Here is an 18,093-nt window from a genome sequence, read left to right on the forward strand (position 1 = left end):
TGATATTAAAGAGAACCCTCTAAAGGCAGTCAGACAGTTAAGCAAACCCTCTCATTCCACAACTTTTAACCACGTTACATTGCACCTGTGTAAAGCACATTCCAGCTGTAGGTAGTAAAGTAGTAATTATGAAATCCACAGAAATCAGAGGATAAAGAACTAATAAAACTGTGTAAGACTACCAAGGCTTCACTTTTACACTATTATCACCTTCTTAATGTGGAAATTAGTCTAAGACCAATGCAATTTATTAGAAGTCAATGTAACATCAATGTCTTTGTACCTCCTTCCAGAACAGCGAATTCTTTATTAATATGCACTTAATAATAATGGCTAATAAAATTTTTCCTTAGAAACAAGCAATCTTAGGGATAGAGTCCCTTTCAAAACAAGCAAACAGAGCAAGACTCTCATCTGTTTCCTTGACTGGATTTCCATTTCATGATCCTTGTAGCCTGCCTCAATAAACTTTGCACATTCATCTAATTTTTTTCAAAATGTTTGAAAACAATTTGAAATGCCACAGTGTAATAGACTGATGTTTTCACCCACTGGCAACAGCAGAGCATGAAGTACAGAGAGGAAATTAATTAAACATCTGTCATGACTGCTTGCTAATGTTTCCATAAGGGAACTCTGACCAATGACTCCAGAACCTGCCAATTCCATAAGACTGAAAAATTCTTAATTCTCTCCAAATGTGTTGATATTTTACTTCTTTGGGTTAGATCGGTGAATGGACAGTAGTCTATTTTCTCAATGTAACGATGCATTTCTAAAGCACATAAAGGAATTTCTTCAACATGTAAAGTGTTATAATTTCTATAATTTAATTGAAATTCATGAAGCTATAGGACCTTATGCCTAAGAAAGATTTTGTCTCTGCTTGCTCAAAATTTGCTGCTGGAGACAATATATTTGCTAATGTAGGAATGAATTTTCCACTGTCTTGCTATTTGTTAAGAAAATTGATGACTACTTGGTGGTTCCAATTAAACTCCTTTATCACCAAGAGGGACCAAATGAGTTCTGATATCAAAAGCACTGCTTAAGAAAGAAGACCAGGGCTGCATAACACTGACATTTTATTAGAATTCATTTGTAACAAATGGAACTTGTGTCAGCAAAGAACTGATTTTCATACAGATTCTCTTTCGCCACCAATGTAACGAAGTAAGAAAATAAAAAGCACGCCTTTCATTCTGTAAAACATTTACGCGTACTACTAATTAGAGGTAATTGTATCTTTTTAACAAGCCATTTTACAAGTTTTTTTTTTTTTTTTTTTTTTTTAATTTTTCAATCTATGCATCCAAAACAAGAGCAAATAACACATTTTTTTTTTTTATTATCTCTGTAAAGACACTCCAAGCTTGAATGGCAAAGCCACAGAACAGATAGTTATGATGAGACCTGCAGCCTTCTGATATTTGTGGATTATCAGGGCACAAAAGAAAAGAAAGAAAAGGAAAAAAAGGAAAAAGAAAAGGAAAAAAAAAAAAAGGGAAAAAGGGAAAGAAAAACATGCATTTTTTTTGTCATTGCAAACTTTTTTTTTTTTTTGCTTTAACATGTTCTCTGTCATTTAAATACAATATAAGTGGATTTCATAAGCAGTTTCTTACAGATGGGTTCAAGTAATAACATTGTTGGATGTAGAATCAATAGGGCAGTGCATAGTACAAAGGTATAGAAAGTGCAAATCTCCCTAGAGGGCCCCTCCCTTTCCCCAGCTGTCCTCTCCAATTTCTAACAACTCAAATCACTTAGAGTGAGTGAGTGAGAGAGAGAGAAACAGAGAGAGAGAGAGAGAAAGAAATTAAACTTCTGTATAAATCATTTTTATATATTTTGCCTTTTTTTGCCCATTGCAGTTAATAACAAAATTAGACATAACTACACATACAAACATAAATAGCACCGTACTGGTTATGTTGATGAAACCAATTCTAAGCTTAGAAATGTATGATATATGTAGACAAAGATGCTTACCATTAAAATTAACCGCAGAGTGACAATATATAAGATTACAGAAAGTGGAATGCACATCAATGATGCTAAGAGTTATCTTAAGCAACATAAAAACTAAAAGGAATATTGTTGTACAACAGTTCCCCTTAAAAATCAGATTTCAATTAATTAATTAATTTTTTAATCTCCCCTTTACTTTGGAGCTTGCAAGATAGCCTGCTAGGGAGAAAGCTCTGATCTTTTTACAGATGCAATATGCAAAAATCTTCCCTAGGCTATGTTTCCAAAATTATGCTCTTTTTGATTTTTATGTTTTCTGATTTAAGCTGAAGAACATTACCACACCACGTAACCTGGCACTTCACTAATTAGCTAAAAGTACAAATCAAGAAAGAAGAAAAAGAAACATAGTGCACATTCTTCTCTGGTTCAGATGTAAGTTATAGAATCTCATCCTGAGGTAGCCTTCTATATATTTTTTTGATTCATATGTATATTATATATATATATATATATATATTTGTGTATGTGTGTTTGTTGTTGTTGTTGTTGTTGTTTGTTTGTTTCTTTACAAAAGTGATCAAATACAATGTTTGCTAGAGATTGGTCTTTTGTATTTTTCTTTCTCCTAACAGTGGGAAACGTGGAAGAAGAAGAAAAGTTGAGGTCACATGCCATACCAATGTTTCTATCTGAAGACCCAAAGAATTCCTTTGATACTCATATACTGATGATAGCACAAGACTTGATGTCAATGCAAATGGCATCCCATTAAGAGTGGCAAAAGGTACTTTTTGCTGTTTTAATAATATTCTTTGTCACCTGGAAGAAAATGTAGCATCATTCTCAAAAATACATCCTGCCAGCTCAATCTTGCTAGCCTTATGAAAGCAATGGTTTGATTTTAGCAATCTGTTAACACATGAACGAGCAGAAGTTAGTCCAAAGTTGAAAGAAAACATCAATACATAAGCACTGCTGACGTCGACAATTGCTAGGGTACTGATACATCTCTACAATGATAACACTATAACCAGTGACACAATGGGTTTGAAAAGCCAACCAGAAATAGATATCTAAGTTGTGGGCTGGTCTGTTATTGGAAATACGAAAAGATAAAGGGCCTTGACTACCTACATGTTTTGCGTTATCATTTATTATCATCCATACTTGATTAGAAACTGGGAATGCATATTATTCAAAATTGTTTGATACATGTATTAAAATGTTTGAAAAGAATAACAGATATGAACAAACTGAAGTAAATACAATGAAGGCTAACTTAAAGAAATGCTATTCAAAATAGGCATCAAATATAAGGCACTATAAATGTAAAATTAAAATAAAAAACAGCATTCCCAAACAATGCTGTATGCCACAAAACTGTTGATTTCACAGAGCAACGTGTGTTTGGCTTTGCCCTGTTACATACGATAAACGTAAATTATATAGCACACACTATAGACAGTATACTATTGAATACAATTTTAAAACATCTTAATACCTAGTATATTACAACATTCTCCCCTCCTAAAGTTATATGCACTGACCTTTCCCACATGCACACCTCCTACAATTAATAATATGATCTCTTATTGCACTATAGTGTTACAAATATTGAACTTCACTGGAAGTCTAAATCACATACTCTGTGTGTGTGTGCATGTGTTCATGTGTGCGCGCATGTGTGTGCATGTGTGATGTCTGCATGTTCAAGTGGCGATGTGGAGAGAAAAAATATTTGGGATAGAGATGATGTTCAAATATCAATGATGTGCATTCCTCATTTCCCTTTGAAACAGAAGTTTATGGACCTTGGAAATGCAGAGATGATTAAATACTAGCATAATATATTGTAGTAGGTTGAGAAACTTTTCTACCACCTTGATAAATCCAGGCTGTGGAAGAACTGGTATGTTTATGTGTGTGTACCTGTGTGTTCATGTACCTACGTGCCTGTAACTCTGTAACTATACAGAGAGCTAGATATGGATTGACAGTAATACATACATATACTTATATATATATAAAGAGAGAGGGTGTGGGTGTGGGTGTGCATGTGCATGTACATGTGTGTGCGTGCATGTGAGTGTGGTAGCAGCATCTTTATACTTTGCGCCTCCCTGTTGATTCCGAAAGAAAACAAACAAACAAACAAAAAAAAAAAACAGTTTGATTTAACCGATTACAATGAATATTATCTTAAAGAAAAATAAAACAAACAAAACTTTCAAAGTAATATCTAACAAGACTGTGGTACTGTAGATAAATATAGGACTGCACAAAAATGTGCAAATTTTCAAATTATTTAACATTTCTACAGCACGATTATTACAGATAACAGTTCTACAGCTTAAAAAATCTACAGTTTTTAAACAAACAAAAAAAAATGAACAGTTATGTAACTTTTTCTTTAATTCACTTCATTGAATGATAAACTTGTTTTTTTAAAAAAAAAAAAGGAAAAAGTTTACACATTTAAAAATGAAGCACAGGTCAGCAGTATCTTTACAATACTAAAAAACTAAATCAAGGACTTTCTTTTTAAACATTCCCACATTTTCCCTAAAGTGTTATCATGAGCAATATGATGGGAAGGGGTGCTGTTGAAGTAAGGAGTCCACTTTGTTTTAGAAGCCAGGACCTGACCTTCCAACAAACATCTTGCACTGAATTGCAGTTCTCTCAAAATTCCTCTTTGCAACAAGCATGCAATCCTGAACAAGATGATCATTCTTTCCAATGAATTCCTCTTTCCTGAAGTCTTCCCTTTGACTTCAACCAATGTCAAACCCTTGAGATATCTGTAAATGAGATCTTTCAGACGCCTCAGTGGTTGGGATTCTTTTAGTATGGTTAGGTTATTAAATTGTGAATTCTTGGTCCACATGGAATAGTTGTTTTTGTTTTCTTTTTTCTTTAATATATCCCCAATATTTTTGTTTGTTTTTATTTTATATATCCCCAATAATCGCTCCATAGCTAAGAGTTTAGAAGTACTTCTAAAGCACATTGTATGGCTCAGAAGCGGCTCTCTGGATCTTAAAGGGCCTGCAATAAAAATCCACGCTGGGTTTTTATGTTGCATAGTGATCAAAGCTTCCCAGATATTCCAATGCGGCTCGATAGCAGAATTGGTATTGATCCTGGAGAAAGAAAGATAGAAAACAAAAGCATCAAAAAGCCAGCTGTTGCTTGGTTTCTATTTTCTTTCAACTAAGACTGAATACTTTGTGGCTACAGACAAATATACCACAGAGGCATCTGCAGTTCAGCAATAGTGTCTTGCTGACATCAACAGAAAAAAAAATTAAGTTACAACAGATGAAGATAGACTCTCATTTAAAGCAATGACATTTTCCACAGAATTCACCTTCCCTTTAAACAGATACTGTATACTCATTTACTGAGAATTTGTAATACTGGATTAATGTAACAGCAGCATAACATTTTCTTCTTATGGGAGCATACTAAGATGTCTCTTCCCCCTGTATTTGAAAATAAGTAGCAAAATATCCAATTAACTCCATAGCAAATGCAACACACTAAATGATAAAATTCTCCACAGCCTTAATATGAAATGCTACATGAAAGAAAAAAAAAAAAGGAAAAAAAATGAAAAAAAAAAAAAAACAAATCAAAAACAAATACAAAAACAAACAAACAAAACAACAACCAAAAAAAGAAAAAAAAAAAAAACACAGGTTAAAAACCAGGTTAGGAAGCAAAGAGAATCCCAGCCTTTCAGCAATATAAACTTTGATGAGGAGGTGAAGATATCTTTGCCTGTGGCAAGAACAGGACCTATGAGAGAAATATGTAGCTAAGCACCTTATTAATGTGAAACAGATTACATTTCAACCTATACCTAGAAGCAGAGAAAGTTCAATGTGTTAAGTGATTTGCTTAAACCTCTAGTGAATCCAATATTTCATATTTCATGTTATTCTCACCCCCACACAGCAGTCCTTTTAAACATTTATGTAATATTGAACACTTATAGTAAAATGTCATGTTTGTGTAGTTATTTGCAACTGCTACTCAGGGTTTAAATTATATATTTTTTTAAAAAAGCCATCCAAAATAATAATAATAATAATAATAAAATCTTTTTTATTTATTTGATAGTCCTATGTGCTAGGCTCACATGAGTTGTTAACATCACAATTAAAATTCTTCTGGTGGCTAGGAAACTCATTAGGTATTTGCTTCAATTCAGTACTATGATCACTAAAAATTCCTTGCTGCTGTGTGCTCGAACAGTTGGAAAATACATTAGACCTTCTTTTAAATTTTAAGTAAATGTGTTGTCTACTTGGAGTTTAAGTGCTTTATTGAATAAGGATTGCATTTTTTTTTTGGCAATGATTCTATGTACTTTGAAACATAACCCCCATTTTTAAAAAGGGGGACATGGGGAAGAAAAAGGAAGACATGGGGAAAAAAAAGGAAGACATGGGGAAATACTGGCCAGTCAGTTTCACCTCTGTGCCCAACAAGATCATGGAGCAGATCCTCCTGGAAACTAATGCACATGGAAAATAAGGAGGTGATTGGTGTCAGCCAACATGGATTCACTAAGGGCATATCATGCCTAACAAATCTGGTGGCCTTCTATGACAGGGTTACAGCATCCATGGATAAGGTAAGAGCAACTGACATCATCTGCCTGGATTTGTGCAAAGCTTTTGATGCTGTCCCGCATGACATCCTTGATTCTAAATTGAAGAGACATGGATCTGATTGATGGAATACTCAGTGGATAAGGAATTGGCTAGATGGTCGCACTCAGGGAGTTGTGGTCAATGGCTCAATGTCAAAGTAGAGATGAGTAATGAGTGATGTTCCTCAGGGGTCAGTACTGGGACTGGTGCTATTTAATATCTTTGTTGTTGACACAGACAGTGGGGTTGAGTGCACCCTCAGCAAGGATGTTGATGACATCAAGCTGTGTGGTGCAGTCGACATGCTGGAGGGAAGGGTTGCCATCCGGGGGGACCTGGACAAACTTGAGAGGTGGGCCCATGTGAACGTCATAAAGTTCAGCAAGGCCAAGTTCAAGGTCCTGCACCTGGATTGGCGCAATCACAAGCACAAATACAGGCTGGATGGAGAATGGATTGAGAGCATCCTGAAATGAAGAACTTGGGACTGTTGGTTGATGAACTCAATATGAGCTGGCCATGTGTCTGTCTGCAGGCCAGAAAGTCACTGTATCCTGGGCAGCATAGAAAGAAGTATGATCAGCAGGTTGAAGGAGATGATTGTCCCCTTCTAGTCTGCTCTTGTGAGACCCCACCTAGAATACTGCATTCAGCTGTGGGGCCCTCAGCACAAGAAGGACATGGATCTATTACAGTGAGTCCAGAGGAAGGCCACGAGGAGCAATTGCTGGAGCAATTCTCCTATGAAGACAGGCTAAGGGAGCTGGGGTTACTCAGCCTGGAAAAAAAGAAGGCTCTGGGGAGACCTTATAACAATCTTCCAGTACTTAAAGGGGGTCTACAGGAAGCTGAGGAGGGATCCTTTATCAGGTCCTAGTGATAGGACAGAGTAATGGCTTTAAACTAAAAAAGAGTTTATTTAGGTAAAATATATGGAAGAAATTCTTTACTCATACAGTGGTGAGGCACCAGAACACGTTGCCCAGGCAAGTTTTGGATGCCACATCTCTGGAAATGTTCAAGGCCAGGCTGGATGGGGCTTTAAGCAAACTGGTTTAATGGAAGGTGTCCCTGCCAATGTCAGAGGGGTTGGAATGAGATGATCCAGCCGAATATAATGGGGCATTTCTTTACTCTTATGGTGACAGAGCACTGGAAGAGGTGGCATTGTCATGGATGCCATCCTGCACAATGTGCTCTAGGTGATCCTGCTTGGAAGGGGGGTTGGACTGGATGATCTTCAGAGGTCCCTTCCAACTTCAGCCATTCTTTGATTTTATGATCTTTAAGATCCCTTCTAATCCAAACCATTCTATGATTGTATGATATTTTCTTTTTCTCCCACAGAATACTGAAAAAAAAAATTACAACACTTAATTTCAGCAGGGGAGGTTCAAGGATAGCATACAGAAATAAGTCAAAGCAGGAAGAAAGAGAACATATTGCATATCCCAGCTCTGTGTTTGTCATGTAAGCTCCAAGAAACAATTTTTCTGTATACTGTAGTCATTTCTTGGAACCAACATGACCGAAAGCTGTTATTTTTCATTTGTCTTATCCAGAATAATAATGGTAATGCAAAAGAAAATGAATTAACACTTCAGTTTGGTAACTATTATTTACTTAGTTGAAGAGGTTAAGATAAATATCCGTATTTTTATTTAATTTATTTATTTTCTGAAGTTGTCTTAAGAATACCCAGCTTTCATTGAACAAATGTTCCTAAGTACCACATCCAATCTTTCTTTAAACACCCCCAGGGACGGTGACTCTACCACCTCATTTGGCAACCCATTCCTATGACTGACCACTCTTTCTGAGAAGAAATGTCACCTAATTTCCAACCTTAACTTACCAAGGTGCAACTTGAGGCCATTCCCTCTTGTGGTATTGCTAGCTATCTGTGAGAAGAGGTTGACTGCCAGCTCCTCACAACTTCCTCTCAGGTAGTTAGTTGTAGAGAGCATTACGGTCTCTCCTGAGCCTCCTCTTCTCCTGACTAAACAACTCCAGTTCCCCCAGCCTCTTCTCATAAGACTTGTGTTCCAGGCCCTTCACCAGCTTCGTAGTCTTTCTCTGGACATGCTCCACATCCTCGATGTCTTTGTTGTAGTGAGAGGCCCAAAACAGAACATAGTACTTGAGGTGTGGCTTCACCAGAGCAGAGTACAGGGGATGATCACTTCCCTGGTCCTGCTGGCTATACTATTCCTGATACAAGGCAGAATACCATTGTCCTTCTTGGCCACCTGGGCACACTGCTGGCTCATATTCAGGCAAGCATCAATCAGCACACCCAGATTCTTTTCATCTGTACATCTTTCCAGCCACGCTCCCACAAGCCTGTAGCATTGCGTAGGGTTGTTACGGCCAGAGTGCAGGACCCAGCACTTAGCCACATTGAACCTGATCCCATGGACCTCTGCCCATCAACCCAACCTGTCCAGGTCCCATTGTAGGGCCTTCCTACAGTCCAGCAGATTGACACGTCCCCTCAACTTGGTGTTGTCTACAAACTTACTGAAGGTGCACTCAGTTCCCTCATCCAAATCATCAATGAAGATATTAAAGAGAATGGGCCCCAACATTGACCCCTGGGAAACACCACTGGTGACCAGTCACCAGATGAATTTCACTCCGTTCATCACCACCCTCTGGGCTGGGCTGTCGACACAGTTTTTAACCCTGCAGAGTGTACTTGTCCAAACCATGGTCTGCCAGTTTCTCCAGGAGAATACTGTGGGAGACTGTATGAAAGACTTTGATGAATACTAGATATACTATATCAACAGGCTGTCCCTCATCCACCAGGTGGGTCACCTGATCATAAAAAGGAGATGAGGTTGATCAGGCAAGGACTTGTCTTTCCTGAACCCATGCTGTCTGGGCCTAATCCCCTGGCTGTCTTGCATGTTCTGTGTGATTGCACTCTAAATGATCTGTTCTTTAACCTTTCCTGGCATCAGAGTGTCACGTTAGCAAGTCTCTAGTCATCTGGGATCTCTCTTGTCGACCATGACCACTGATAGATGATGGAAAGCAGCTAGGCATTCACATCTGCCATATCTCTCAGCACCCTCGGGTGGATTCCATCTGGCCCCAAAGACTTGTGACAGTCCAGGTGGAGTAGTCAGTCTCTCACTGTTTCCACCAAAATCATGGGAGTTTATTTTGCTCCCCATCTCAGACTTCCAGGTCAGGAGGCCGAGTACCATGAGGATAAGTGGCCTGACAAGTAAAGAGAGATTTAAGGAAGGCATTGAGAATCTCAGACTTTTTCTTATTCTCAGTAGTCATATTCCCCACCATATCCAGTAAAGGATGGAGATTCTCCTTGGCCCTCCCCTTATGTATTCGTAAAACCTTTTTTGTTGTCTTTTACTGCAATGGCTTCATGCTAGCCATGAGCTCCAATGTTGAGCAATGTTGAGCTCATGCTGGGCTTTAGCCTTTTGTTTATTTATTTATTTATTTATTTATTTATTTATTGCATATGCTAGCAACTTTCTTGTACTCTCCCCAAGCTGACTGACCCTTCTCCCACTGGACATACACTCTTTTTTTTTATTATTTTTTATTTTTTTCCCAGAGACTCAGTAGAAATTCCCTATTCAGCCACGCTGGTCTTCTTCCCCTACAACTCATCTTATGACTCATAGGAACAGCCTGCTCCTGCACCTTTGAGACTTCCTTCTGGAGAAGCATCCAGCCTACCTCTTTGTCCTTCAGGACTGACTTCCAAGGGATCGTCCCTACCAGTGTCCTGAATAGTTCTAAGTCTCCCTTCCAGAAGTCCAAGGTAGCAGTTTTACTGACCTGATATGCTCACTAATCAGCTGTGTCAGGAATCTTCCACACACTCCAGGAACCTCCTAGACTGCTTCCTCTGGGCTGCATTGTGTTTCCAGTCCAGGAAGTTGAAGTCCCCCATGAGAACAAGGGCTGGTGACTTTGTGACTTCTGCCATCTTCTTGTAGAATACCTCACCTGTCTCTTTATCCTGGTTTGGCAGTCTATAACAGACCCACACCAGGATGTCCACCTTGTTGGCCTTCCCCCTGACTACAGTCCAACCAATGAACTACAGCTTAGTTCAAGTCTCCTGTTATTATCTAACAGAATAATTAAGCACATGCTGAAAATATTTAAGTATTCTTTATGGCATGACACAGGATGCATCCAGGCATAAGAAATAAGTTGATGTTGCTTGTTCCTCTTCATATTTCTCTAGAGCACTATATCTAGCAAAGAAATTATTTATACTATAATTTTCCTGATGCTGAATTTACCATTATGATTTTCAGGCAAAACAGTCCCTTTCTTGATGATACAGAGTCAAGAAAATTATGAAAATAATACAGGCTCATTCTGAAGCAGTGAACAATACTTTGCTCTTGGAACATAAAAATGTCAGTGAATCAACCTGCAGAAACAAGTTGACTCCTTTATCACCACATATTTCTGCCGCAAAGGAAAGGATTAAAAGAAAATAGGTAGTGCTTCTGGGAAAATCATTTTCTTTGACTATCAGAAGTTAGGCTCCATGACTGAAATGAATTTTTTTTCCCCAGTCAGCAGGAAGTTATGTTACTGCCATAACAGGAAACAGGTAATAGTATATGCAGTACCTTTATAGCTGCATTTATCTAATCACTATATAATTTAAGGTATAAATACAACACATTTTATACAGTCTCTATCTGTGCATTTTTTTATATGAAAATATGCCTCCTTTTCCATTACCATTGTACATTAAAACTGTTTTCCTCACCTCTGTCTGTACCATGGCTGGCCGCTGCGTCCTTAACATTTTGACAGTCTGGAAGATATCTACAACACCTTCATATCTCATTCTTTCTAACACAATGCTCAGGGTTATGAATACTCCAGTCCTTCCAACACCCGCACTGTTACAATAATAGAATAAAAAAGAATGGGGAAAAAAATGAATTTTAATTGTCAGTTAATGCTGAAAGAATTGGCTGACATATTATCTGTGGATACAACACACCATATGTTTACAGGTTTCTATAGAGGGAACGGCTCACTAAGCAAAATTCCACTGCAAATTACCACAGTGCATTTAAAAGAATAATTGCTCTCAAGCAAACTTTACATGCTACTAAGTACTTCCTGACTTTCCAGTCTTCATTGCAAAGTGACTTGGTTTGTTGATCCAGATATACAGTAATCAGTGTATGGTGAAGAAAAATAAGAGCATTTGTTGTCAATGATCTACACTGGAAATGACAAAAACAAATAAACAAACAAAAAAACAAACAGATGTATTTTGCTGCCTTTTTTTTTTTTTTTTTTTTTTTTAATGTGACTTGTTCATGCATAGCCTCTATTTTGTACACATTCAGTGTTAGTTCAGGTAGACACAGTCAGTGGACTTTCAATTTACATTGAAATTGTAACTACAATTAAACAACAGATACAAGCAGAACCTAAGACAGTCTTTATTCAAGTCTGGCAGTTTAGCTTACAAATACTGATATACATAAACCATGTCTGTCTATATTAGCCTGGAATCACTTCTGTGAATATACAGCTTGTTTGCTTTCTGTTCTATCTTGGGGTTTTGTTATTATCTAACACACCCAAGAAGCTATAGAAATTATTCTAATCAATAGAGCCAATAGTTGCCAGTTATTAAATTTAAACAATTACCTATTCCTGAGGTTGACTCTTGGAAAATGACACATAACAACATAGAAAACCTAAGTCTGAACTCACATAGGTGGGAATTAAGCAACTCATCATCGTATGGGTAATGTTAATCAAGGTTTTCTACAGTCTGACTATCTGACTTAGCTGCAGAACTCTAACTGTAGAAGTCTATGTGGACTACCACAGAGATCCAGTGAATGCACACGTCTAATGTGGAAACAAAATGTCCAAACTGTATGATGGTATTTTATTGTTTAGTCTAGATCAGTGCAGTTCTAGGGCTATGAAATACATTTGATTGGATTTAGAAACTTTGCAGAACCTGTGTGCGTATGGAGAACTGATGCCAAAGGACACTTTATACCTAATCACCTAATTTGATAAAATACCATGCTCTTAACACTGGTTTACCTATACGTGATGGTAAATTTCCTGGAGATCTAGACTAGACTGTAAGGTCTCCTTTCCCTGATGAGGTAAATTAGAGAACTTGGTTTGTTTAAGAACCATTCTGAAAAAATCCTGGGGAAAGATCATTGGAACCTGCTTGGACTTTAAGAGCTGACGACACTGTGACCTAAAACAAATAGCACAGAAAGTGATCAGCAGAATGAAGGCAGATTACCCCTTTCCTTCTCCTTGCTCCTTTGTACTCAACCATCTCTCTAAAGAACTCAAAAAAAATAATAATAATAATAATAAAATAATAGGGCTTTCTAAATATGTGAGGACTTCTACACTAGATACTTGTCAAATCTTTATTACTTCAAAAAATTATTCCTAGCTCTTTAACTCAGGAAGAGGAAGGAATTAGTTTCCTTTGTATTCTTAAGAAACCAAAAAGGATCTGGAGATCTACTTATAAACACAGATTCTTAATGAGGAATACTGACTAATGTGGAAAGATCTCTATTCAATACTTGCAGAACCAAAGCATCTATCTATGTAATAATTTTGTCAAGTCTGTAGGAAACTGACCCAATTTCTGCTGAGTGACAACTTTAACATTGTTTCAATTCCTACTACAAGATGCTCAGTATTTCTAGAGTGATGGAAGTACGTATCAGTACTAACAGCATTTTTAATGATCAGCTGATTTCCTTCAGTGTGAGTCAAACAAAATATTAAGTTCTATCACAATTAACAAAGTAATGAAGCTAAGGTCTGAAAGAATCCTGAGTTTAGTAAATGATGAAGGAACTACTCCATGATGATGCTTGCTTAGCATTACAATTCACCAAAGTTTAAACAGTTAGACACCAAACTTAGATTACTTTAATAAGCCAAGAGAAAGTACTGATATTTTTGTATACGACTTTCTTGTTAAACATACATCTTCAGTTCCTTCTGGGAAAGGGTGATCTTCCTTAGCTAAAAGCTCAAATAACTGCAAATGCTTAAGATTGCTTCAGATGAAAATTTTGCTTCAAGGTGAACAGTCTTTTGCTATTTTAACTAATTTTTAATAAACTGCCTTATGAGTTTAGAAATTTTACATAGTAACACACTGTTGCCAGAACAGGGTATTCTGTGTAATACAGAAAGCAAATTTGCAAATAATGTGTACATGGGATGAAAACTACATGGAAGTGACACTAGGGGCATTTATTTGAAGAACTTCTGGAGCAGAAATTCTTTAAAATTACTCAGAGTATAAACTGGAGTAATCTTTAAAATAATTCCATATGGGCTAGGAAACTGGAGGATCTTATACTTCATTAAATAAGCAAATGAACTTACTAATTTGCCAAGGATACTTATTATTTATGTAAGTTAACTAGCATTTATAATGATGATTAGCATTACTGATATATAAACTATCATGATGATGATGATAATATATTTAAAGACAAAACCATGATGAATTATATTGGATTTGACTTCGTTTCTATCAAAGCCAAGGGTAGAAATCTCCATAATTTCAGCACGAAAGATCACACTTATTTGGAAGTGCCACATAACCTTCTGCATGTAGGTTATCAGTTCAGTTATGACTCGACAAATTTGTATGGTGCAAAGAACAGAGAACATTGTCAATTTGCTTTCTTATGTATGTCTGCATACAGACATAAATATCGATTATTTCTCTGCTCTCAAAAGTCATTTATGTTAGGAAGTTTTATTCCTATCATGGCTGTCCATCTTCCCTTGCCATTTGAATCCCAGACTCTGCTCTGAAATGTTGTTGTTCTCCTTAGTAGGCTGCAAAACGTATTAGGCACACAGGAAAAGTAGGATTCAAGTTGTTGAGTGTGTTTAATATATTAATCTAACAGATTAGGGAGCGTAAGGATGCATAGGGGAGCATAGGGGAGCATATGTACACTGTTAAAGCACATAAGTAACTTTTGGTTGCTGCTGGCTTTGGAAGAACAAGAATTTCTCTCACCCTGTACATTCATATGCTCATATGCTCATCCATATGCTCAACTTGGTCATTTTGTCTTCATGCTACTATTGATACATTACCTGGCTTGCAGAAAGGATTTGGAACCTGTATCAGAATTTTCCATCTCTGTTATATAAATAATATTTAATCTACTAAAAATATAATTTAATGTTGCAAAATGAGTATCTAAAATCTAATGGAATTTATAGAAAACAATTTACTAAATAACAGATAAAAGGTAAATATAATATTTTTGGCCATTTGCTACATACTTTAGAATACTGTAGAAAATATATATATATATATATATATATAAAAAGACCACTCTGGATTATTCCTACATACCCTCCAAGCTGTTTTCAGATGTGTTTTAGCTGTATTGAGGGAACTCATCACATGAAAAAATGGGCATTATATTCTGAAATTCAAACTCCCCAATCTAAACCTCAATGTTTTTCTGACAGTTCCATTCACTTTCCTGACGCAGCTACCATTTTTCTCTGGCTCTTCTTGGTTGCTATTAGAGAGCAACATATAAGCAACCATCTTGTTTACAACTAATTCCTACCAGTGTAACAGCCTCACTTTTAATTACAAGTAGAAAAAAAAGATTAAACATAGCAGCCTGTGATAAGACCCTTCCTACTGATTTTTGGGTATAGCATTGATGATATTTTTTTTATCTTGAATAAGAGACAGTTTTAAAGGAAGCAAAATATCTCTCTTCTACATATTTCAGAAGATCCTTGTCTGTATGAATGGGATTATATCACAAAACAGTTCCCAGTTTGTAAAGCAATCCTATGTTTTCCTATTTAAGTAATCTCTTTTATTGCTTTTCTGATAGTTCACCTATGGAATTGTACTTATATATACAATATATATTAAAAAAGAAATAATAAAAAAAATCTGCATAATTTTTTGAGGCTTTGTTTACTTACCTGCAGTGAACAGAGATTGGTCCATCCTGACCAAACTGCTCCTTTGTTTTATGCACTTGACCTATGAAGTCAATAAATCCTTCTCCAGACTTTGGCACTCCTTGTTCTGGCCAGTCTGTGAATTGGAACTGCCTCACTGTTCGGGACTGGCCATCCTTAAACAAAGGACAAAAACAATATATTCCCAAAGAATGTCCCAGTGACTGCAAGCCAGCCAGCCAACAACCAGAAAGACAATCATGAAGAAAAGGACATAAGGACATGAGGGCATGGGGCAAGGGGGGCAGGGGAGGGAAATATCCATGATCACATTTATGAAGACTCCTTCAACCAAAGTACTTACTGGTGCTTTTGGACACAATGGCACAAAAGTGCATTTTCATTAACTACAACATTGTACAGATTTCTTTCTGCACGGGATATGATAGTTATTTGATATTTTGCTTATGCAAATGTTTGAGGCTGAAGACATAACAATCTCACTAGTTTATATGATTGACTTGAATCCTTTGGATTGCAAATGTCTTCTACCATAAAACAAGTAGAATAAGGCCATTCAATCTCTGTTTCATAAGGAATATATTCTACTGCATGGCAGGAATATCTTCACTGATAAGACTTGTTTAGTCATTGTCCTATTTGCAGAGGATATCTTTAATAGCACTGGGCTTTCTGTGAGGCGTACATGTAACTGGATGAAGAAGGTCAACAGAAGTCAGTTTTTTTAAAAAATAATAAACATCCTTTCAGTCACTGTAATTGTATTCACTAATAGCTCAGAGCCAGTAAAAATCAAACAAGTCAGCTGAAGCTGTTCATTCCCTTTGGTTAGGAATACTAATGGGATTACTGAAAACTGGACAACACTACAGCTTTGTTATATTCATAATAAAGCCACAGGAAATATTAAAGCTCACCACAAACTTCAACTTTTGCTGTATGCCTATTTCAATTGTAAACAGTCAGAAAAAAATACAATAAAAATGGATGAAGTAAATGTGTTCTCAATTTTCAAAAATTGTTGTTCACAACTTTGACAATATGAATCTCTACAGCTAAAATATTTAAAAGCATGGGCATAAATCGAAATACTGATGTAAACTAGTGCCTCCGGACACGTTATTTTTTACTAAGCACTGACCTGAAACGTTTTCAAAATGGTCTTGTACCAAGTGAAACTCATGAAAAATTGAAATGTGGAGATCTCCTTAAAATCAAAAAGTTATATTGGAGGCAAGAACATTTTTTTTATTATTTTATTTTTATATATATATATTTTTGTCTACCACAAGCACACAGCTATTACAGACCTTTGAAGTGAAATAGAAGTGATTTTAAAAATATCCAAAGGAAAAACAAAAACAAAAACAAATACAATACTTTGCTTTTATATTTCCTCTGGTATTATGGGTTTTGGCCTCCCATATCTCACCTGAGTAAGAAAACAGAAAATAAGTGTGTGCACCAGCCACAATACTGTGAAAGAACACACACACTCTTGCTTGATTTATTGTCTCTTATATTCCCATTAGATCACTGTGACAATTGACAGTCTGTTTCTGCAGAATGTTTTTGGCCACTTAAAAAAAAAAAAAGATTATCTATTAAGAAAATAAATAAATAAATAAATAAATAAAGTTTACTGAATTTTATTTCTAGTAAAGTTCAGGAAAAAAATAAACAAAAAAAAATCAGAAATGACATTTTGTTAATACTGACTTCTGTCATAATGACCTCTACAATACTATTTTCTCTCAAAATAACATAATGAAATTGTATCTTTCCAACAGCTATAGGCACGTTATTAATTAATCAAGAAAATAAAGCAGTAGGTTGATTCCCTCCCAAATGACTTTCCATTCCCCCAGCATAAAGGAACAAAAAACTTAAGTCTGACTTGCTTGCAACTTGTCATTTGAGGAGATGGAAACTGTTTGGTGATTACTGAGACTCATGGGAATTAGCCTAGAACAACAGTAACTTTCTAGGGGGTTGAAAGGATAAGAAATGTGCTGCTTTAGGATGTCACTATAAAGACCACAAAATTCAATTTTTGAATTAGATTTGATGGCAAGTATTTGTATGTCATTGATGTCTAAATGACTGTATTGGTATATGTTTTGAGATAGTAATAACTCAGTAGTCTGGTGCAAGTCTGTGAAAACTGTTTTCATTTAGTTTCAATAGCAATAATGCCTGTTATTTAATGCTATTTAATGAGCACAGAAGTAAAGTCAGTTAGTCTGACGTTAGACTAGCAATAAAGCATATTGGGAACTGATCTGTAATTTCTTAGTTCCCTCTGCTACTGACATTACAAACAGTGATGCTTTCTTTAAAGTAATGCTTGCCAATAGCAGTCCAAATACAAATGCAAAATTTAATTAAATATTTACTTTCAAATATTGTCACAGCACACACAGGGCAAGAAATATTAATTATCAACAAATGAACT

The 18,093-nt window shown here is 36.2% G+C and overlaps 1 protein-coding gene across 40 annotated transcripts in view; it reads right to left on the bottom strand.

Moving 5' to 3' along the window:
* Positions 1 to 1,068: 1,068 nt before the first annotated feature.
* The window catches only part of PTPRD (protein tyrosine phosphatase receptor type D), a 510,118-nt gene continuing 493,093 nt past the window's right edge, over positions 1,069 to 18,093 (bottom strand). For all 40 annotated transcript variants that reach the window (XM_035309873.1, XM_035309872.1, XM_035309868.1 and 37 more), the window contains 3 exons: positions 15,639 to 15,793; positions 11,407 to 11,542; positions 1,069 to 5,117 (listed from right to left, as the gene is read on the bottom strand). In XM_035309873.1, coding sequence (XP_035165764.1) covers positions 5,049 to 5,117; positions 11,407 to 11,542; positions 15,639 to 15,793 — 360 coding nt within the window. In that variant the 3' untranslated portion in view covers positions 1,069 to 5,048. The remainder of the gene's footprint in view (positions 5,118 to 11,406; positions 11,543 to 15,638; positions 15,794 to 18,093) is intronic.

This window comes from Oxyura jamaicensis, chromosome Z (assembly GCF_011077185.1).
Source record: "Oxyura jamaicensis isolate SHBP4307 breed ruddy duck chromosome Z, BPBGC_Ojam_1.0, whole genome shotgun sequence".
NCBI lineage: Eukaryota > Metazoa > Chordata > Aves > Anseriformes > Anatidae > Oxyura > Oxyura jamaicensis.